General features: G+C 41.3%; 3 protein-coding genes and 1 long non-coding RNA gene across 6 annotated transcripts; 2 read left to right on the top strand and 2 right to left on the bottom strand.

Moving 5' to 3' along the window:
* Nucleotides 1-207: 207 nt before the first annotated feature.
* LOC124192624 lies at nt 208-2,505 on the top strand. The gene is made up of 4 exons (XM_046586026.1): nt 208-297; nt 395-921; nt 988-1,153; nt 1,842-2,505. Exons 2-4 carry the CDS (start codon nt 409-411, stop codon nt 2,129-2,131), a joined length of 969 nt encoding a protein of 322 aa, XP_046441982.1. The 5' UTR covers nt 208-297; nt 395-408; the 3' UTR covers nt 2,132-2,505.
* A 3,503-nt stretch (nt 2,506-6,008) lies between these two features.
* On the top strand, nt 6,009-17,329 carry LOC124192619 (FHA domain-containing protein FhaA-like). Of its 2 annotated transcripts, XM_046586021.1 has the most exons (4): nt 6,009-6,146; nt 6,328-6,876; nt 16,701-16,860; nt 16,932-17,329. In XM_046586021.1, the coding sequence occupies exons 1-4, from the start codon at nt 6,050-6,052 to the stop codon at nt 17,062-17,064; spliced, it is 939 nt and encodes a 312-aa protein (XP_046441977.1). In that variant the 5' UTR covers nt 6,009-6,049; the 3' UTR covers nt 17,065-17,329. The 2 variants fall into 2 exon arrangements, with proteins under 2 accessions (XP_046441977.1, XP_046441976.1); XM_046586020.1 differs by lacking the exons at nt 6,009-6,146; nt 6,328-6,876 and adding an exon at nt 15,254-16,581.
* Nucleotides 9,917-13,762, bottom strand: LOC124192623. Its single transcript, XR_006873753.1, has 3 exons — nt 13,500-13,762; nt 13,226-13,334; nt 9,917-12,999 (listed from the first exon to the last, which is right to left on the bottom strand). It is a non-coding gene; the product is annotated as an uncharacterized LOC124192623 (long non-coding RNA).
* Nucleotides 17,260-21,392, bottom strand: LOC124192611 (lon protease homolog, mitochondrial-like). Of its 2 annotated transcripts, none has more exons than XM_046586009.1 (11): nt 20,806-21,392; nt 20,651-20,739; nt 20,432-20,601; nt 19,900-20,309; nt 19,372-19,816; nt 19,113-19,234; nt 18,748-19,014; nt 18,600-18,665; nt 18,210-18,534; nt 17,831-18,108; nt 17,260-17,763 (listed from the first exon to the last, which is right to left on the bottom strand). In XM_046586009.1, exons 1-11 carry the CDS (start codon nt 21,286-21,288, stop codon nt 17,413-17,415), a joined length of 3,006 nt encoding a protein of 1,001 aa, XP_046441965.1. In that variant the 5' UTR covers nt 21,289-21,392; the 3' UTR covers nt 17,260-17,412. The 2 variants fall into 2 exon arrangements, with proteins under 2 accessions (XP_046441965.1, XP_046441964.1); XM_046586008.1 differs by having other exon boundaries at nt 19,900-20,360; nt 20,806-21,380.
* Between the last annotated feature and the right edge of the window lies 1 nt (nt 21,393).

The raw sequence follows: 21,393 nt of genomic DNA, 5'->3' as shown, positions 1-21,393 counted from the left end.
AGGACGCTAGCGCTCATTAAAGTGACACCATCGTGAAATAATAGCTTCAACTATATGCATCTCAAACGAAAAACAGAACGTCCAATCGCATAATTTTTGCTTTGCAAGGATGGGCCGTCCTTGGACAAGGGGGAGGAGCTCCCAGCACGACGCTCACTGTGTGTGAAAGTGATGAAAAAGGGAACGCAACAGCGACTGTATCTAAGTAATTTCTGTGTCGTTGGATCATTCACAGCTACTGCCAGTCAGTTTTGGCGAGCGGTACGCTTATTTTGTTTCGTGCTTAATATCACTTCTGTAAGTGAATTCAATCGTTTCATTTGGTTTCGTGTCATACATTAAGTGTATTGAAATTCTCGATGAAATCATTTTAAACTTCGATTCCATTTGTTAGTTCAAAAGATAAAAATGAACAAGTTCATTGCCGTGTACACTGCGTTTAGTCTGTTGGCGATTCTCATAGCCGACGAAGCGACCAAACCGTCGTGGGATAAAGCTGAACAACCGTCAGCAGCTATGGCATTTAATTCTAACAATGAACGGCCGAGCAACGACGTAGAAGAAATAGAAGATAACCTCGAGTCTGAGCTCGAATTGAAGAGAATGATTCAATTTGTCACGCCATTGATGGCCATCTTTCAGCAACAGAAAACAAAATCGGGAGCGACGCGACAAAAACGATTTTCTGCAGAAATAAATCCCGATGAACTCAATGGTACCGAAGATTTTAATTCATCGCTCATGAAGATGGTGGAAGAAGGCCGGAAGCGAGGTTCAGGCCGGCGACCAATGTACAAGTCTTCATCTCAACCAATACAGCCCGATCGTAGTGGATACGGATATGGCGACTCCTATTCTTCGGGCTCAAGTTACGGAGGAGGTGGTGGCGGTGGAAGTTACGGTTGTTGTGATAAAAAGGATGTAAGAGTTATCTCATCGTCTTGAACTAACAGCTTTATTTTAATTGATGTGACATTTATTTTGCAGGATCTGTTACCAATTCTTGCCTTGACAGCACTGTCTCTATTACTTCTCTATTTGATTGCGATCGCCACGACGACGACAACCGCAGCAGCTCGAATAAAAAAACGATCGCATGGATCGATCGATGACAACGATCTAATAGACGACGAAAATGTTGAGCCTGACATCGGTAAGTTATTTCATATTTATTGGTATGTAATGCGCATCGGATGATGAGGGGTGGCACACTTGACGGATATAACGGTTAAAAAGGCGGTACATAAATCACCAATTTAATAGCTATATCGTCAGCAATAAGATTAAGTTTCTTTCAGAAAAAGACCGGAGGATATTGCTTTCATATAATCAAGGAAATATATTTCCCAGCCTCGTTATAGTCGTTAGTCGATAGCTGATAGGAAATTATATTGACGTAGTCTTGTTATTGAGCTTTGTCCCGTTACAGCGTGAAACGTTATTACCAACAGTGTTGGCTGTGTCGGAAGGTTAGTATATTATGACTGTTCGGCCGTTGGGTTTTTGCACTACAGGCATCTACAAGTCAGTGTCAAAAGAAAATAGAATATATTTTATGTGGTTTGCAAAGTTAAGCGCAGATCCGGCAGGTAAGAGGAGGAGCACTGACCTGAACTCCCTAGTACATTTTTAAGCTCCATCGCGCCAAGAGAGATTCCTGCCTATGGGGATCGAACAACAAAATTAGTCGGAATTTGGCATCAAGCAGAGAGCTGTCTATTATATGCACATTCCTTTTCGCAACTCAATGAAATTCGGTTGCAAGCAAATGAAATCGTATAGCATAATAACGCTTCGGATTTTCCCTACGTAATACGTAATACGTTGATTTTATTTTGCAGAATTGTTGGATCCCCCCACCTGGGTTTCAATGGTAGATGAGCTCTGGAAATCTGGCGAGGATGAAGCCAGCGACGTTTGCGCTCTTAAAGCCCTCTGCCGAATGAATCGCTTGGCCCTCAGCTCACCTGGATCGACTGGCTTGGCCGTTTCCTTGTCCAGTGTTCCACTCAGCTACTTGCTCCATCACAGACATCAGAGCGGTTTCTTGACTTATTTGGACGCTTCGTTAATGGGCCGCTATGGAGAAAACTGCAGCAACATGTTCAGTAGCTGCACGCGCCTTAATTAAGCTTCAAAAGATTCAAAATTCTCGTATGCTATTACCTCGTAGCAGACAAAATGTTACAATATCATATTACAAATTTTTGAAATTTCGAAGATGTAATAGCACAAACCAAATTTCGTTATCGACAATTCGACATTCAAGATCCTGATCAGCAAAATCTTTAACTTTAGTATGTGACGTTCTATGTTGATTTTTGTTATTTATTTTATTTTTACTAGGGTTAAGGATGGGGATAACATGTTGCACAAAGCGAACATGACACACAGTTAAAGTGTTACCTGTTATCAGGGGATATTAAATGAAGTGAGTAGTGCTGTGGTACACAAATACACTGTGCGTTTGGGAACAAATAACAAAATAAAATAAATTATCTCATCTTCAACATCCATTGTTTTAAATACGAAGCGATATAAAATAAATGATAAAACCTATTAGCTGCCATCGCATGCAGCATGCGCATGCTACACATTACATAATTTTAATACGTTTTCAATATAACTTGAACAGATGACTTAAAGTTTATAATATCATCTCAAAGAATATTTCATTTTCTTAGTACGGGATGTAAAATTATGCATACTAAATGTTCAAAAACGTTATTTTTAACATTCTTACAATGTCATTAATTCAACTAAATTTTTTTAAGTCTTTTGATATAACGATATAACTGCATACATAAAATGTTGTATGGTCGTCTTACCATGAGAAGGCAATAAGAACCAAGACGAAATATAGCCTACAAGGAAGATGTAAATGTATAACATTTATTCCATGTCAATCCCCGCTCTTTCTAGATTGGATCTTAAAAAAAAATGACATAACGGAAATGAAATGGTAGCTATATAGCTAGGGTTTCCCAGAAATAAGATTTATGTGCGAATTCTTTAGAAGGGAATATGTACGCGTCTCTTAACCGCTTTAAGTGGGGATTTAAAATCGTTGCATGTATAAATACAATACATCATCCAGAACTATTAAGGATCACTCGAGCGAGTTACCACCAATCTATTATACTATTGAGATGTGGAGTTTATTTAAATAGTCGAAATAGTCAATATAATTTATTGTGAATGTGACGGTTGATCAACGATGCGCGGGATTTGATTGTAAAACAGTTTGTATTTGTTAAAACTTGACACCGCACTCCATTGTCCAACGAACTATGAGTGCTAGATTATTATACGAGATAAAGCTTCAGGCAGCAATCAGCATCAACAAATGTTCCAATCCCATTTAACTGATGTGGGACCTTTCCTCTTTTATTAGTTTATTATTCAGTCCAGCAAGACAAGAGATATTAAAAAAAACAAAGCGCTGACAACGGACCGTCCATATTTAATCAAAATTTAACATCTCTGTGCTGGAACAAAGCTGACAATAAAAATGAAGTATATAATATACGAATAATTACTTTATGCATCATTTGTTTCGAATCTACAGACGAGGAAATGCAAAACAACAGACAGGTGTTGAACGAGTTGACGGCCAAGATCTTTTCACGCTGGCGTTCCGTCGCAATGCCTCCCGCTAATCTTGCATGACCAAATCCATCCATCCATTTCAACACGTTTTTTTTTTAGATTGTTGGACGCGTCTGAGTTAACGGGAGCGGGACACATATAGGAGCACAGCAGCGTGCATAATGACGTCAATAATATGAGCGGCCTATATGTTGCTATTATAAGTCTTGAAAGTTGTAAATCACTATGCAACCGTTTGATGCTGTCGACTGAATCTGAGAGTGCTGCACAACGGGATTTTTCATTGTGATTCGCTCTTTAATTTGTAAAACCGTATTTTTTGAGGGTTTTTTTTTTATTTTTCCTACTCACGAGTTCTGGCTCTCTGCTGGACAACGTGGATCAATAAGGTTCAACTGTCGACGCTGGCGGAAAAATTTGAATTGTTGTTGGGACCGTTATATCCGTATTACCAGGCATAATACGTGATGTTCGACGATTCGGTAGTTTGTCGCACATTCCCCTTGGCGTTGAAGCGTTTTCACAGACGCGCGTACATTTCGAAATCCAGTCGCGTTTCAAAACAAATCTCTCTTGTGCCAGTGTATTACTCAGCAGCATTTCATAAAAAGTTCACCCGACGTATTTAGCTTTCAGGTTCGCTTCCAGCAGATTACAGCCCATAAGAAATAAGAAGTCAATGGCCTGAACATCGGAGCTTATCGGCATATAGCGTACACCTAAAGGTATAGTATAACACACGGAGACAAGGATGAACTTACAAAGTTGCCGCAGGAGATGACGACCGACTGCTTTACTCAGGCTTTATACTATCTCACGCCAGGTAGGGAACCTATATTAGTTACTCAACTTCTTATTAACTATCGTGCATACAAAACGGAACATATGTTGCAGCTAGACAACATCTAAGGAAACGAAATTATTTATGTACCGGCTATACTTAAATTGAATTAGTAAATGTTAATTCCCTGTGGCACATGAACAGTATGCGTACTAAATGTGGCATACTCTTTATAGAAAATGTAAGAAACAATCAGGCTGCATGTGCCAAATTGTTGGATAAATAAATGTCCATTCGCCTTATTTTTAAATTATAAAGCGGTTCTTATTAGTTGAACAGGATCAACAGCCAAGATACAAGATTTTACAAATTATTCGTTTGGCAAATCCCGGTAGAAAAACAAGAAAAGATAATCTGGTTATAAGTATAACCTAAGGCTGATAATTACGTCAACCGCGAGCGACACAATATTCTAAATATTGAGTTAATTGAGATTTGAATAACACATCCAGGCGTCACATTATATAATTGAAGTTGCCCGGAGCACAAGTACCGTAGGCATTATCTCGACACTGCAGCATTAAAGAGTTAAAAAGTGTCAGACATAGGAAATTCTGTCGGAACATCTGCCTTTTGGTCATCTACACAAGATGTGTACTATTTTCTCCAACATCTGAAATACAACCATCTTTATTCACACTTTTGCTGGTGAACGCTGAAACGGAATGCATCATGACGAATCGCTTCTACCACAACAAAGAAGTCCGCGTGAAGAGGTTCCCTATAAATCGTCCAAGTGTGGCAGCAGGTGCATTGCGCGTGATCTCCCGCTGAAGTCACTTCGTTCAGAAACCACCCTTGAAGCAACGCAGTCCTTATTTTCGTTGAGAAATCGAAAAATGAAGCGCAACCTTAAAGGAAAAAAAAATCCTGCGGTTATTCGCTTCGGTTGATATTACTCGTCTGTTATTACATACCAATGTCGCATAACGGGTTCTATAAGCCGAAAAGTGTTTGATGGACAAAGGACGAGCATCCCTACACGAATATATTCATGTTTTTATATTGGTTGATGATAAATGAGTCGACAGCTGTGAAGGGATTACAATATAACAAATAAGTAGGATGACGGGAAAATGTCATTTGCAATGAAAAAGATGAATTCGTGCAGTGCGATACAGTTAGCTTAAATAGCATCAAATTATGTCTTGCTAATAACGATGTAAAAATGTTGGCTCTGCATCATTCCGCTAGTTTCACATTTCGCCAACGTTCAGGTAACTCATTTGTTTTATTTCCTAAAAGAGTTGGCAATCAGAGGATTCCCTCCGAGTTCCTGCTGCTGTCAGTCGGCGCAATCATCACACGTGAATTCCCGTCGTCGTCGTCCCGTTATACCTGGCCGTTATGCTGCGCCAACGCTTCAGGTCGCTGTCTTAGTGATCGTATTTCCTTTACCAGGCGAAATATCACAAAATAGACTGCTGCCTGATGCAGCACGGAATTACCCATCTCCTTGTATTTGAAGCGAGACGTGAAAAGGCGGGAGAAATGGACGTTGCCGAACCTACTGCCTAGTAGCGATGTTTTTAAAGCGCGGGGGAAAAATAAAATGTTTTATTAAAAGAGAAGAAAGACTGGTTCGCTAAGGGAACTACGATGCAAGCTGTTTCTTGCAGCCCAGCACTGGAAGATGGGAATATCCTGCCAGTCTCTCACCGACCGAGCCACTGTGCACTGAAAGAGCGCTCGCCAGGTAACTGTCATTTGACTGTCTCTTCAGTATTATATTTTGGTTCTATCTTTGTTTTTGCTGTCACATAGGCAGGTCATTGACGCAACACGTCCGTCATCTGACACTTCGTGTACAAACTGCTTTATTTGTTTTATATTATCACAAGACATATAATCAATCAAGCTGTCACAAATTTCAATAGATTTTCATTTTAATCGGAGAATGAATTTTAACACTCGTCGTCGGAGCCGGGTGCTGGACTGCTGCTTTCTCATGGCTCTTGTCGTGACGGTAATTCACGGGCAGATGGACAGGCAAGTTCCATCCCAGCAGCGCTATCAACATCCGTTTAGCGACCATCAACAACAAGACCGGGAGATGGACGAATTCGACCAGTACAACCAAGAAAGATTCGATGAGAAATTCGACAAGCCTTTCGGTCCTAGGCCTCAGCGACCACCGTCTTCTTACGGCATGGGCAATAAAGTCAGCCGGATGGGAGAGGACTTCAAGCTCCGCATGCAAAATTTGAGATCGATGATCAGCGGACAAATAACGCGAAGCAATTCTTACGAAGGATCATCGTCTTCCAGCAGTTACGCAGGATGCTGCGACAAGCTGGACTTTCACACCGTCGTACCCGGCTTCGTCCTAGTGGCCGTCTCCTATGCACTTCTCTTTCTGCTCAACGCCACCGTCACCAGCGGACGCCGTCGCCGGATGGTCACATCGGCAAAAGAGGAAGAAGAAAGTAAGTGATTTATTCACTATTATTCCTTTGAAATTTTCATGTGTCCAGTGTACGGGGCTGCTGAGTGTGTGTAGGATTGCCAATGAGTTGTAATACCGATACAGATTCAGTTGCACAATGACCGCGTGGGTAAACGAGCGAAAAAAAGACACTTTAAATGTAGCCTACAATAAGTGGGAAGGTATATAAGAATAAGGCAGGTATACGGGATTCACGCATGAAAAAGAGGCGGAGTCGTCAAAAAAAGGATACCGCTGCAAAGAAGTAGGAAACCCGTTACAATAGACCTGATAGTAATTGCTGCTGTCTATGGGACGTACGAGAGGCTGCTGCTGGCCGCTGCTGCTGGCCACTGCTGTAAATGCCTCGGCCGTCATTCACTAGCTGGACGATTGCAACGCCGGTTCGGTTTGTTCGTGACAATATCAGCAGTTCAAACATCACGTGAATTTTCTGCAGTTGGCGAAACAAATTAGTAGAACTTTTTCCAATATCGGCGGTGTGAAAAGAAAAACAGAAATGAAGAAATTAGTTTTTGTTTTGATGGGACTAGTGTGTTCTCTGATCATCGTTTCTCATCCGACTAGTGGCCAAAACGGATTCGATGAATCGCTAGAGGTCACCGACAAGTTGGAAGACAGTGCGAAAGTCGAAACGACGATCGACGATGAACTGGAATCTGAGCGTCAGCTCAAAAAGTTGTTGAAATTCGTTACCCCGTTGATGGCGATCCTGAGGAGAAATCCTGGCAGTCGAAACCAATCTCTGCCCCCTGCTGCTGCCGCTCGTAAAAATAATAAGCGAAAGTACGTTGACCCATATTACGACGACTACAATTTGGATCGCAATGGTTACGATCAATTTGATCGAAACGGGTACGGTGGCGGTGGCGGAGGTTACTGCTGCCAGCAAAAGGACGACTTGCTGCCCTTGCTGGCTCTCCTTGGGCTGGCAGGGTTGTTGCTCTATTTGATCGTGATCGCAAGTACGACGACGACGGCTGCTGCGCGCAATAAGCGCTCAGACGACAATAGCGACGACCAAGACAACTGGATCATTAATGATGAAAATATTGGTAAGGCGATTTGTTGAATTTTTGTTGGTGATGTGGTGAACAGCCACCTGCTGCTACATATTATGTCTCACAAGAATCTGATTTGATAATGCCCATCTGTTGAAAGTGTTTAGGCCCTACACATTGTATTATTACTATATCATCTCATTTTGTTCTATTATTGAGACATTCAAACAATTGTTGGCCACATAGTACCGGTAGTATAGTTAATGTATGGTCGGTTAACCACCTGTTGCATAGACCGCTATATACCCAAAACTATAGTCTGTATATGCCAGCAAACAAATATGCTATATAGGCCTAATTTATATAACTGGTTATTTCGGCGCACGATAAGACAACGATTTGTAATTCAATCTATTTACACTTGGGACGATGATCAAAATAATCGCAGGGGACGTCGTTTTGAAAATAACTTTGACATTTTGTCCTTTTGGGTTTTACTTTCTATCAGCGTCGGCGGGTTGCGTATTCGCCTTTTTTTTCTTCTCGTTACCCAATGGCTAGTGCAATAGCGTGTTAACTGGCCATATTCATAGTCACAGTCAGCTGGCGAGAATAGAATATGAAAACACAACTTTTACAAAAGCGGTTACGAGAACTTTGTAATAAGCTGTTCGTTTATAAAACGAGACTTGCGCGTTCAAACTTTTAGTTCAGTTTGATCGTTCATGTCTTCGTGCACGTATAAGAATATCTTCGTCTATTTTTTCAAATGTAATCCTTTGTGACGTAAAATATCCAAAATACCAGTGATCGATTTAAAATACCAATTGTATTAACACGCAGTTAATCAGGCTCGTTTGTGTTAACATATGGTTAGGCTGATATAGCTATCAAATCAATTGATCGAGACGCACTGCCTTGTATGCGCACTTAATCGCGCATCATTCGTTTTACCCAAGCCTCCTGCCTCCTTTCATAAACAGTCGCCCAGCACATTTTTTAAAGTTTTTTTTTGCATTGAGTTTTCCTGAAGTCCGACCAAGTTCATTTGCCATTCAAAAATCGACTGAATTTGACAGGTATACGAGTACGTTGCCCTCAATTTTAAGTGACTCCCCGTAAGCACTTTCGTTCAGATCCTTGTCCATTTTCTGTGTGTTTTAAGCTGACGACCTGTCAGAATGTTTTTGAGAAAAAAAGAGTAGAAAGAAAAAGGAAACTCGTAAAAATGAAACACCCGTAAAATGACATTTATGTTTCGCTATAGTTAGCCAAGCAGAGAGCCGATATGTTTGTTGTTCAGTCGCTGGAACGCGCATCCCCTGCTGATGTGTGGGGCGGATTTTATACCTTGCGGTAGCGTTCGGTTAACTTAACGTAAAGCGGAGATGAAGGAAACAAAAGTTTTTAAAACGTCGACGGAGCTTTAAAAAAATCATATAAGCTATACTTTCCTTCCTTTTTACTTTTACGGTTAACGTTTTCGACATTTCTGTCTGATCGCGGTGCTTAACTTTTTGATTTACATGTTCTTTTTTTTTTGTTTTCCGTGTTTCTTTTGTTTATTTTTGAAGAAATGACATTTTGATTGATACATCCCACATTTAATTGCCGCTTGCCAGATGAAATTATTTTTAAAAACACCGGAACAATTTTACAAGAGGAAAAACGTAAAGCGGAAGACGCTTATAAAATACTCAACAAGCCATGAATAGAGTTGAAAAATCACGTCGACTTTGGTGGCCCACCACTATAACTCCTATTGCTGTTTTCCGACTAGGATTACTTCCGTGTTATAGCCTAAAAACATAACTGAAGTGGAGTTGCTATAGACGACCCTGAACATTCCATTTGCATCACAGAGAGAAAACAAAAAAATATCCTGAGATAAAAACAAACGAGAAATGTATAGCTGCAGGGTTAAGAAAAAAACCCATAGTAATGTAAATCTCGTATCTCTTATTATGGACAGAGAAGAGACGCCAAAGCAAAGTGGGTGCGAAGAACTCAACAGATGAGGAAAAAACACTCACACTTGTGGTGACACCCCGTTATTATCCCCCAATGTTTTTTTTTTTCTCGTGCTGTAGTAGCACGGCTTTTCTTTTCAGCAGAGAAAAATTCTTATTTATACTATAATCATTATCAATTCTCAGCCATTATATTTTTCTAGCCTGGTATATGGCGCGCGGTAGAGCCGATTATTACGGCTGAGAGACTCTTTGGGTTTTTTTTTGTTTTTGTTCTTCAGTCGACAGTGTCGAAGCGGCAGTCTAGTCGCTTTGTCGTCCAATATCGCAATCTATACGCAGAACGTAATTGGAAAGCGTTGGCGCTTGTTGTGCTGTGTGTTATTCGTTTGCGAAAAATGATTTCGACTTGCTCGTCAATTTGAGAACCAAGTTCTATTCCAGCCAAAATGGACAAAGTGTCTTTGGTGCTAGTTACGGCGCTGTTGGTCTTCATCCTGGCAGTCCAAAAGGTGGAACTCGGAAAGGAGACGTTCGTGTACGACGATGACGTGAACGAAAATAACGAATTCGGCTCTGCCTGGTTAGACAGGGCCGACAAGACTTATTACCAGGACTATGACCAAGATTATGTGTACTATGATGAAAAGGTGCCCAGTTTGTATTTACCGCTAAAGCTACTGCCGTTGATCGTGATCAACATCGTCCTTTTTCTGGTTCTCTTCGTGGCGGCATTTGCCACCAGCACAGCAGTGAGTGGCAAAAGGAAACGATCCGTCACGCCGGATAACGACTGCTGCGAGACGGACATCACAGCATATAATGACGGTAGTTTATATTTGTGTTATTTTCCCGTTACCTACAAAACTTGTCATTTATTAAATATCAGCTGGACGAGCGGGCCTTTGTGCTGTACAAAAGTTTTGACGAGTTCTGTTTTCAGTGTACAAGTGTATACTGCTGACTATTTGAAAAATGTTGTACATTCAGCCATTCGCTATTCACGGCTGGACGGGGTTCGGTTAAACTGAAGGTGAATGGAACACGACGAGTGCTGCTGGTGTGCGCTCGTGAGAACCATTGACCATTAAACGGACTGTGACCGAAGGGTTTCCGATATTTCTTCGCGCTTACAGTTCTTTCTTTGTGTAAAGCTGCAGAAATCGAAATTACAGAAGGCTTTCCAAAACCATCATATACGTTGTGTATCTCGTGTGTGCGGTTTTCCCGACAACGTACGTAATGTATATTCTGCTTGCTGGATCAACATTATATGCTACTTGTAGAGTGTTAACTCGTGCCGTGATGCACAATCTCGACAAGATAACTGGCACTATCCCGGAATGTGATTGATGGTGGGTCTAATCACTAGCGTTTAGAGGCTAGAAGCAAAATTGTTTTTTTACAAGGGCGTATGTATTTTGATGTTTAACTAGATATTTACTAGTCCAATGATGAAGTTACTGATTATAGCCAATAGGAGGGACTGGATTTTATCATTTTAATTTCCATCAAGATCGCGCTTGGAATTTCGTCTGATTTTTCTTTGTTGGCCGTTTCGTGCTATAAATAATAACGGTACGAACTCAACCAGGGTATTCGAGTTCAAGAACCAGCAACCTTTTAGAGAGGCGGAGCATAAGATGAGTGTTGGATAGGAGGAGTTATCTTTACACTTACTTCGCTGCTGGACGTGATATTCCTATACGCAGTGCCCGCTACCAAGATAGCCAAACGCTATACGTTCCCAGGGAGTTGCCAATCTCGCTTCATGTCCGTCATTCTTTAGTGAACTGAACGCTGCAGCGCTAGTGTTCAGTCTTCTCATTTTTTTTCGGTTTCTCCACGTATCGTAGAGCTCTGTGTTTCTCTCCCATCGTCCGGTTGTTTATTTCTTGTTCCTGTCGTGATTTATTAAATAACAATGACCAAATCAAGCGCTTTTGTTGGGCTGAGTATCTGCCTGTTTCTCGTGATGGGATCGCTGAGCCAAGAGGCCAGTACCAACAATCAAACGAGTCTAGACTCTGAGAACGAATTGAAACGCATGTTGGTGTTTGTCCGACCACTAATGGGCATCCTGAGAAGTGATCCGCGCATCAAGCGTTCGACCGACGTGCTAGGAGCCGGATGGCTCTCGTCATCTTCCCGCGCTCTTCCGAAAAAGGAGCGCGATGGAGGAGGTTATGGCTACGGTGGAGGCGACAGCTACGGCTACGATTCCTGCTGCCATGAGGGACACGACTACCTGGGATTGATCTCGCTCATCTCCCTCGGCCTCCTCTTTCTCTTCTTGATCCAGCTGCTCAGTACCACAACAGTGGCGGCTCGCCGAAAAAGAAGATCGAATGACCTCCTCTCTCTCGAAGAGCTTCTCTCGCAAGAAGATATAGGTATTATATGAGTTCGACTGAAAATCATATCGCAAATTTGATAGCAATCAGTTGTTGACTAGAAATCAGGACTTAGCTTTGAACTCATCAAAAGTGTTGAATTGATCGGTTCGTTTTTATGTATTCAGTGTTGAAATAACTTGTCCAGCAACTGAATTCTTGAGGGATTGATTGAGACTGAGACCTCTGCCAAAATCTACGAGGTGGCGGCAGATCCCTCTTGATAAAAAAATGGTTTTGTTACACTTTGCTTCAAGTGTTTCAATTTAAAATATTTTCAAATGTGATGATTTACTCAACAGAAAAAGTTGTAAGGTACCAAAACAGGCCTGATCTGCGCAAGTCGTTCGACAACTGAGATTTTTAATGCTGAGAAAAAACAAAAACAAATCCGAGAGAAAAAACAGTTGTAGTCAACCGCCTAGCTCACGAATAAACGTAGTCTGTACTAACGATCGATTTATAATGAACGCTACCAAAAATTGCCAAAAAGAAAGAATAGAGATAAATGTTGTCCTACCTTTGTGCCTGGGAAGTACAGCCATACACCTACAGTTGCTCCATCCATCCGCAGAAGAGCTGAATTACACCAGACGGGATAGGGTAAAAAGGGTGTCCTCGTGAATACACCCATATTCACATGGGCGTACACGAGAACATTGAAAGAAAGGGGGAAAAGAGCGATGCGTAACTCGATTGACATCGGTAGTTTTTTTCAATACAATGGGATGCTTTTTGTCTAAATAGAAATAAAAAAAAAGGTTACGAAAAATTATTGACAGAATAACAACATCCACAACAAGTCAGGAAAAGTTAAAATGAGACACTGGGTAAACTCTAATTATTAATAAATGGATCAATTTAAGGTTTAAATGTAATACACTGCCTTGATGTACAGGTAATTCACCAATAAAATATCTAGCAGATGCAGGTCATGCAGGAATAATAGTAACCAAAAACATTACCTAAGTGGCAGTTCAGAGTTTTTTAGTGACAACAGGTGAGACAGACAGACTGATGACCGACTCAGCACAAGTAGAACTTGTGAATCATGTTGTTACGATGGCCTCAAATCTGCACAAAAGAAAAAGGTTACATGGTGCAAACAAAATGCCATACATCAACAGGAGGCTTGTATGTGCTAGACAGGAACTAGCATTTCAAAAATTTAGAACAGGTTTAACTTTACTAATTAGACTCCCATATAATCATGGCATTTCTATTCTAAGTTTTATTTACCCGCCAAAAAGCATCGAGTGGAGAGCATGAAGAGCTACGACACCAGAGACCAGACACATCACACGAGACGATCACATTTTCGTAATTTGATTTGTTCTTGTTTTTTTAAATTATTATTTCGTGCAGCCACGTACGTTTTCAAAAGAGATATCGTTCAGTTTTCTTTATATTCTGAAACTTTGTTGGCATATGCTTCGTGGCCTCACTTTCAAAACTCAATGACAAACTGCAGACGACACTTGTTCAATCTTCTTATTATTAATCAGCATGCTTACGATTAATGCGATATCGATAGAAATAAAAAATGATAAAAAATCAAACTTCCCCCTCAAAATCAAAAACAGCTCAAAACGATAACCGAATAAGTTGAGGGAATAAGTTTAAGTTGAAAATAATAAAATTTCTTTGGTATATAATTTCCCGGTAAGACCCCTCCCCCAAAAAATAAATAATCGATTCCTCGACTGCCCCCCCACCCCAGAAAATTGATCCCTTCCCTAAATCCAAACTGCAAAAACGATAAAAGCGGTTTAATCGCCAGCACTCACGATCCGCTGAACAGATCGGGAGTATTATTTTCCACATCAAATTTTTCATCTCTTCAAATTTGATTACGCCCACCCTGAACAGACCAGATCTAAATTAAAATTTGCACAAAACCCGCAAATTGTCAGAAAAATTGGGCCTAATAACACCGTCCAGCCTTGGAAGCCAAGAGGGAATAATGGTTTACTTAGTTAGGTGCGGTATAATGAATCATTTTCGTGATCGGAGGAGTTTGTATACTCGAGGCTATTGTAAACCTGTTCTATCGCGAGCCATTTCTTTTCAATCTGTTATACATTTATGATATTGCATGTCGGTTTCTCGTTACGTAAGAAATACGGGGTATTAGCATATGTAACGAGTGGGTAATAACCATCATTCACTCATATATAGTTAATTTTTCTGACGCATCTGTTCCCCCCCCCCCCCCAATTGATATGTTCACCTGTCATTATTTTGATGGATATCGTGCATATTTAGACATAATAACGCCAGTGCAAGTCAAGCGCTGACTTGTATTAAGCAGACTGGGACGTATTGCACTTTACCTATACAGGAATGAATCTTTTTAAATGTTAAAACTAATAATCCTGTGCGTCCTTTTCCTCCAGCGGGTCGTGAATTAAAGTCGTTTGTCATGCGTGTTGAGCAACTACAAGGATGTTGAACTTTTCCGGCTCTGTCGGAATCTTGTGCCGCCTGGAGCTTAGCCTTTCAGAACGATATTGACCTCTTTTGTTGCACATAAAAAGAAATACCATAAAAGAAAACCGACGTGAAACAACATTCTGATTTATGCGATTTTGTTATGGTTCAGAGGCTAACGTACGATGAAGAGAGCATTCGTCCAATTTGAAAATTAGAGTGCTACAGTTTATCACGCGAAGTTTGTGTGACGGAACCAGCGGCAAATTGCAATGATTGAGATGGGAACTAACGGGTTTCTTTTTTCTTTTCTTTTATACTTTTCTTGAATGAATTTGATGGGCTTCGAAATGAACCGTAAATTCCTCTGAACTGTGGATCCAATTGATGCTGCTAGCTACGTGTTGAAACCACATATGGTTCGGGTGATACCTGTCAAGGTCCAGTCAAGCCTAGTGGTCATCGACCTGCTCCGGAGGGGAAGAAAACTCCTCCGCTTGTCGAAGAAGTTTAGCAACGCCTCCTCCAGACAGTTGAGAGGGGCGGCTCTTCTTTTACTTCTAGACTGCCCACAAATTTCGTAATACCTTGCAAGTGTTTCGACACTTGGTCTTCCCTTTCTCCCAGAGAGATTCACTTGCACCGTCAGTTGGCATTCAGCTGCCATGGTGATCGGTCGACATTGAATTAAATCGTCCTTTCATCAAGTTTTATAGCACACTCATACTTCAGGGCGCTTGTTTTTGATACTTCACTTTTTTAAATTTCAAAGTGTTCCGCCTTTTTTTAGATAATCGATTTGAACTCACTGGCGCTCATTTTTTAAAAAGTCGATCCTTCGACATGTCTCGACCGTCGAGAGTGTCGTCGAAGACACTGCAACGCAGAAGAAGCCTTCATCGGTGCGTGGCTGCAGTATTCGTCGTCATGCTTTCATCACGGATGCTTGTCATGACCGACGGTGTCACGGCTACTTTACGGCCGCCAGCAGCTGAAAGTGACGAACGGCCAGCCGAGAATAAACCAGCGGAAAGTGGCGACTTCCTTGCCATGTCTGATGTCGGCACTGGCAAAGAACTCAACAGTCGAAATTTCCGAGTAGCGCGTAGCGAATTCTCCGATTATTGTTCGAATGGCGATTGTATTAGTGGAGATGTCCTCAAAGTTGTCAGCAAGTTGGCCAAGCGCATTCTAAGCGATCCCCGCATCCTCGGTCTCCGGACGACCAGTGAACGATCGGCAGACGATTACGATGTAGCAGAGCCTCCCGAAGAGTCGGCGGCCCGTGCCGTTGGCGGCAGTTCGTTTGACACGCGTCCATTCAGCCGCCGCAACGATTTTTACGACAGCGACCGAAATCGGCTCGATCCTTACAATGACGACGATCGAAGTAGAGTCAACGAGCGGTACAAAGAAGACGAACGAAACCGGCTCAATGAGCGTTACAACGATCCCGATTCTTACCACGCACCGGCAACTCCGGACACGAGCGACAATTACCGACAACGGGATCGCCACAGCGACGCGTATGGATCCAGCCCGGCTTACGAAGACCCTGCAATCGAACGGGGTAGCACTCGATCCGGTTACAATGATCGGGACGGAGGTTACAGTGAAAGTTACAGCGGGGGTGGGGGTGATAGCTACGGGGGAGGTGGGGGATATGGTGGAGGTGGGGGGGGGTATGGAGGAGGTGGTGGATATGGGGGAGGCAGCAGCTATGGAGGAAGTAGCTATGGAGGATACGAAACTTGTTGTCAAGAGCAGAACAAACTTTTGCCCATTTTATTGGTTGGATTATTGGGTCTATTGGCCTTCTTTTTATACGTTCGGTCGACAACAACAACAGCGGCTGGAAAGCGCAGCATAGATGATAACGATCTCTCTGACGGTAAACGTTTTATATGGCCATCCCCAGACCTTAGCGTGCAAACTAACTCTTGTATCTGACAAAACAACCAGTTATTTATCACTACATCTAAATGGTTTTTTTTAATTGTATCCCTACAGTGTTGCTGGACGGTCCCACTTGGTTGAGTATGGTCCATGAATTATGGGAGCAGGACGCTGCGCTCGAAAACACCGCCTGTACCCAAGAGACTTTATGTCGTATGAATCGCTTAGCTATGGCAGCACCTGGACAAGCTGGATGGGCCGTTTCTTTGTCGAGGTATTTATCGAATTCAAATTGAACTACGTTATTAATAAGGTCTCAGTAACTTTACTTATCTTTCATTACAGTTTGCCTTTGAGCTACCTGTTGCACACGCGCCACACTGGTGGATTCAGTTCATACATGGATGCGGCGATGATGGGCCGTTCCGGCGCAAATTGCACTGAACTTTACTCAAGCTGCCCTCGCCTGTCATATTAATAAATGAATCACCGGTGACCTTTATAAAACCCAAATTATAACCGAGCTATCGTTCAATTCGCAAATGTTCAACAGTTATTCAATGTATGCGACCTACTGTTCTGATATTTATTTTATGTGCGTTACAGAACCTGATTTTCGAAAATTGTTTTTTTTGGGGTGATGGATGTGGTTAATCTAGCTTTGTGGAACTCATTGAAGGATAGCTCTTTGTATGATGACCTTTACAAAGATGTGAATAATAAACATTTGGTGGTATCAGCTACATTTTTGTTAAATGAAATTAGTATTTTCAACATGAAAATCCAAATATGGTGGTACTACAGGTAAACAAATGAAAAGAGTCACTCAACTAGAGTGAATTGACTGAATCTGATCATGGTCGGCCAGATGAGGAAAAACAATTGGGAAAATATCTCGATAGTGATCAACAAAGTGAACCTCTAATCCTTGGGTGATGAAACTGGCCAAATCGTCATAATCTTTTCGGTTCTCGGCTGGCAATAAAATGCAGTCAACTCCAACTCGTTTAGCAGCGATGACTTTCTCCTTGATGCCACCGACGGGCAGAACTTTTCCCGTTAAAGACACTTCACCGGTCATGGCGATATTCTGGCGAACGGGTTCGTTCATGGCCAAAGAAAGAAGCGCTGTCACGATAGTACAGCCCGCACTAGGCCCGTCTTTTGGAGTTGCGCCCTTGAAGGTCATAAACAAAATTTTTGAATCAAATTCCAACTGATAAATCATATTTAGTGATGTATACCTCAGGAACATGGACGTGAATGTGCGCTTCTGAGAAGAAGCTGTCATCTGGTCGGATCTTTGCCGAGAACATTTTAGCGACCGTGTAGGCGATGCGGACAGATTCTTTCATTACATCACCCAAATTGCCGGTAAGCTCCATCGATCCTTGACCGTCCTCTTTTCCTTCCTTGTCTTCCAATCTTTTTGAAGATTTAGTCCTTAACGGTTTCCTCAGTGATGTTTCAATGTAGAGGGTAGAGCCTCCCATGGCTGTCCAGGCCAAGCCCATTACAACGCCTAGAAAATAGAGTAATTCAAGGGGATAGAATTCAATGAATTCATGCAAACAAGGAGCATAGTTGGGAATCAATGTTTTGATAAATAGATTATGTTTTTACCGGGTGGTGTAATTTCATAGAGACGATCGTGCGTAAAAACGGGTTTTCCAACAAATTCTTGGAGATTTTGTCGCCCGACGGTGATACTTTCAACATCTCCCTGGACTAGCTTGAAGGCGGCTTTACGAAAGATTTTTTCCACTTGCTTCTGCAGATTTCGAACGCCACTTTCACGACAATAGGACTTGATGAGTGTCTGCAGTGCGTCCGATTCAATTGTAACTTGAGTATCGGCGACACCTGTGTCTCGCCTTGCCTGTGGAATCAGGTATTTCTCGGCGATGTTCATTTTCTCTTCAGCAACGTAACCTGACACATCGATCATCTACGTTTACCAAACAGGATTAATTTAACTTTTCCCAGTCAATAAACAAAACACTCGGTCTATACCTCCATTCGATCTCGAAGAGGTTCCGGAATAGTGTCTAGCACATTTGCCGTGCAAATAAAGAGAACCTAAACGAAATGAAATAAACACGATTATCACAGTGATAACATGAAGCAACAGACAAAAACAGAAGCAGAATTGTGTTCCTACTTTTGATAAATCTATGGGGACATCTAGGTAATGGTCAAGGAAATTTTTATTCTGTTCCGGATCCAGCAACTCAAGCAGCGCAGAGGCCGGATCGCCCTGATAACCTTTTCCGATCTTATCCACTTCGTCGATTAACACCAAAGGATTTTCCGTTTTCGTCTTTTTCAAACATTGGATCATTTTTCCCGGCATAGCACCAACGTAGGTACGTCGATGTCCTTTAATCTCAGCCACATCTGTCATTCCACCAACGGAAAATCTAAAGTACTATATCCAAAACATAAACAAAAACATTAAAAAGGTTTGCATTGTAGTCTTGTTTTGGGACACAAATTGATATAAAATTTATATTCGAAGTTTCATACTTCACGGTTTAATGCTTTGGCGATAGAGCGAGCGATTGAAGTTTTTCCTACTCCCGGCGGTCCATAAAAGCACAAGATTTTCCCTTGTGTGCTTTTCTTCAGTTCACTAACGGCAATAAATTCTAGATGTTGAGGAAAAATATGTGACGAAACAAATCTTGGATTAGTGTGATGGAACCAACAACTTTCATAGATATTTAATGTTCAATAAATGACACGCATTATTGGCCTGTAACAACGAAAACAACATGAAGTTTACCTAAAATGCGTTTTTTCACGTCTTCCATTCCATAATGATCTTCGTCGAGAACTACAGCGGCTCTTTTTAAGTCAAGATTTTCTTTGCTAGTTACTCCCCATGGAAGTGTAGTCAACCAGTCGAGATAATTGCGAGTTACGTTAAACTCGGACGAGTGGTTGTCGAGGAAGCCCATTTTGTTTAGTTCTTCTTCGATGACTTCCATAATGGCAGTGGGTACCGTTTTGTCTTTCAGTCTTGCGCGGAACTTTTCATCAATTGCATCTTTGTCTTCTTTCTCGAGTCCCAATTCTTTCTTGATAACTTTTAGCTGCTCTTGTAACATGTACTTGCGATGCTGAGCTTTGACTTTCTCCTCAACTTCCCGTCCAATCTTTTGCTGAAGTCGGCTCAATTCAAGTTCTTTCTTAAGCAAAGAAAGAGACAAAACTAAACGCTTCGGTATCTAAAATTACAATAAAATGTGTTTTAAATCACAAACAAAATTATTTAATATGATTGTCCTGGGATTTTGTAAAGTTTCCTTACGCTAGTTTCTTCGATGACTTGTTGGAGATCTGCAGGCTCTGCGGCTGTTAGCGCCGCACCCAAATCTGCTAAGTACACAGGATTGTCTACTACTCTTTGTCCCTGGTGAAGCATCTGTTGTATGGACTCTCGATACAGGGGATTGAGAGCAATAATATCCCGGATAGTTTTGATAATCTCCTGAGTTAACGCCTTGGTTTCTTCATTTATGGTGAACTTGTCGTGAATGACGTTTTCCACTTCCACCATTAAAATAGGTTGAGGAAGCTGTTGCGGAGGAGGCTGTTCAACAGGATTAGGTAGCGGATTCTCGACAGCGGCAACTAAACTGATATCTTCATTATCTGGTTTTTCTTCTTTACGCTTGCGTACGTTGGCCCTTTTCATCTTCCTTTTGGTCGCCTTGTCCTCTGTCAAGGTTTGAATTGATGCATTAAATGCAGGAAAATGAATAGATGTCACTACATAAGCAAATTTTGTTGTCAAACTTTGCCTATACACATATTACTCATTCATTAAAACAATTATCAACCTTGAGCTTCTTCATTGAGGTCCTCCATAATTTGCCCAGTGATTCTGATTCGTCTGTGCGCCATGACAATCATGCGTAATTTGTCACCAAGATCTTGAAGCTCGTGAATTTGAACAAATGTTCCCACTGGGTATATATCACTCAAGTTCTTGACAACATCAGATTCCTCACTAAAAATCAATTAGTATCAATCAGTTTATAATATTTTAATAAAAATACCTATCATTGCATTTCATAAAAACCCCTGCATAAGGTTGATTTAATCTAACCTTACGCCTTATAAGATCAGCAAGGGTCTTGTCAGTGACCTGTAAATTTTAATTGATAAATTACTATTTTAAGTATGCTTTAATAAATAATTGTTATATAATTACCTCAATAATTTTTATGAAACGTGGAAAGACAGGATTTCTGTTTATTGCTATAACAGGCACATTTGGCCAAGTTTCTGGAACTGTCATGGTTGCAGGTAATGAATGAATAACTGGCCCACTACCTTGGTCTCCTGCACCTCCCAAATTGGAAATATTTCCAGAAGCTGGCTCGTTATTGTTACCATCATCTGAACCATCATTACTCTGAGATGAGAAATAGCGATTTTGTACAGTTACAACAGGAGAAGGATATCTTGGTAGTTGATGGAGAGGAATAATGTTGGAATTGTAGTTCAGTAATGAAAGATATCCTTTCCGATTTATGTAACTTCTAGAAGTATGACGCAATGAATCCAGCGGTTTCACTCCCTGCATAACATCTGAAGTTTTATTTAGAGTTACTAAGGTTCTGTTTCGAATGACGGTGGATGATCCAGTGAACGGAATTCCTAAAGATCGCATTAGCAAAACACGAGCAGTCATTCTTGCATTTAATTCACAGACAATTTTATGGACGAAATTCTCACGTGAAACAGGGGTTGACAACTGCACATAGAAATTTCGGTGCAGACGAATTTAACAAATTCG

The sequence above is a fragment of the Daphnia pulex genome, chromosome 4 (assembly GCF_021134715.1).
Source record: "Daphnia pulex isolate KAP4 chromosome 4, ASM2113471v1".
Lineage (NCBI taxonomy): Eukaryota > Metazoa > Arthropoda > Branchiopoda > Diplostraca > Daphniidae > Daphnia > Daphnia pulex.
The sequence above is the reverse complement of the archived record's forward strand: the minus strand, read 5'-3'. Positions and strand labels throughout refer to the sequence as shown.

Coding starts and splice junctions, on each gene's coding strand:
- LOC124192624 (XM_046586026.1), top strand. CDS start 409: ATGAACAAGTTCATTGCCGTGTACACTGCGTTTAGTCTGTTGGCGATT. Junction 922..987: donor GTTGTTGTGATAAAAAGGAT/GTAAGAGTTATC, acceptor TTTATTTTGCAG/GATCTGTTACCAATTCTTGC. Junction 1,154..1,841: donor AAATGTTGAGCCTGACATCG/GTAAGTTATTTC, acceptor TTTATTTTGCAG/AATTGTTGGATCCCCCCACC.
- LOC124192611 (XM_046586008.1), bottom strand. CDS start 21,288: ATGACTGCTCGTGTTTTGCTAATGCGATCTTTAGGAATTCCGTTCACT. Junction 18,535..18,599: donor CTCTTCGAGATCGAATGGAG/GTATAGACCGAG, acceptor TGGTAAACGTAG/ATGATCGATGTGTCAGGTTA. Junction 17,764..17,830: donor TTCACGTCCATGTTCCTGAG/GTATACATCACT, acceptor ATGACCTTCAAG/GGCGCAACTCCAAAAGACGG.
- LOC124192619 (XM_046586020.1), top strand. CDS start 15,534: ATGTCTCGACCGTCGAGAGTGTCGTCGAAGACACTGCAACGCAGAAGA. Junction 16,582..16,700: donor TGATAACGATCTCTCTGACG/GTAAACGTTTTA, acceptor GTATCCCTACAG/TGTTGCTGGACGGTCCCACT. Junction 16,861..16,931: donor TGGGCCGTTTCTTTGTCGAG/GTATTTATCGAA, acceptor CTTTCATTACAG/TTTGCCTTTGAGCTACCTGT.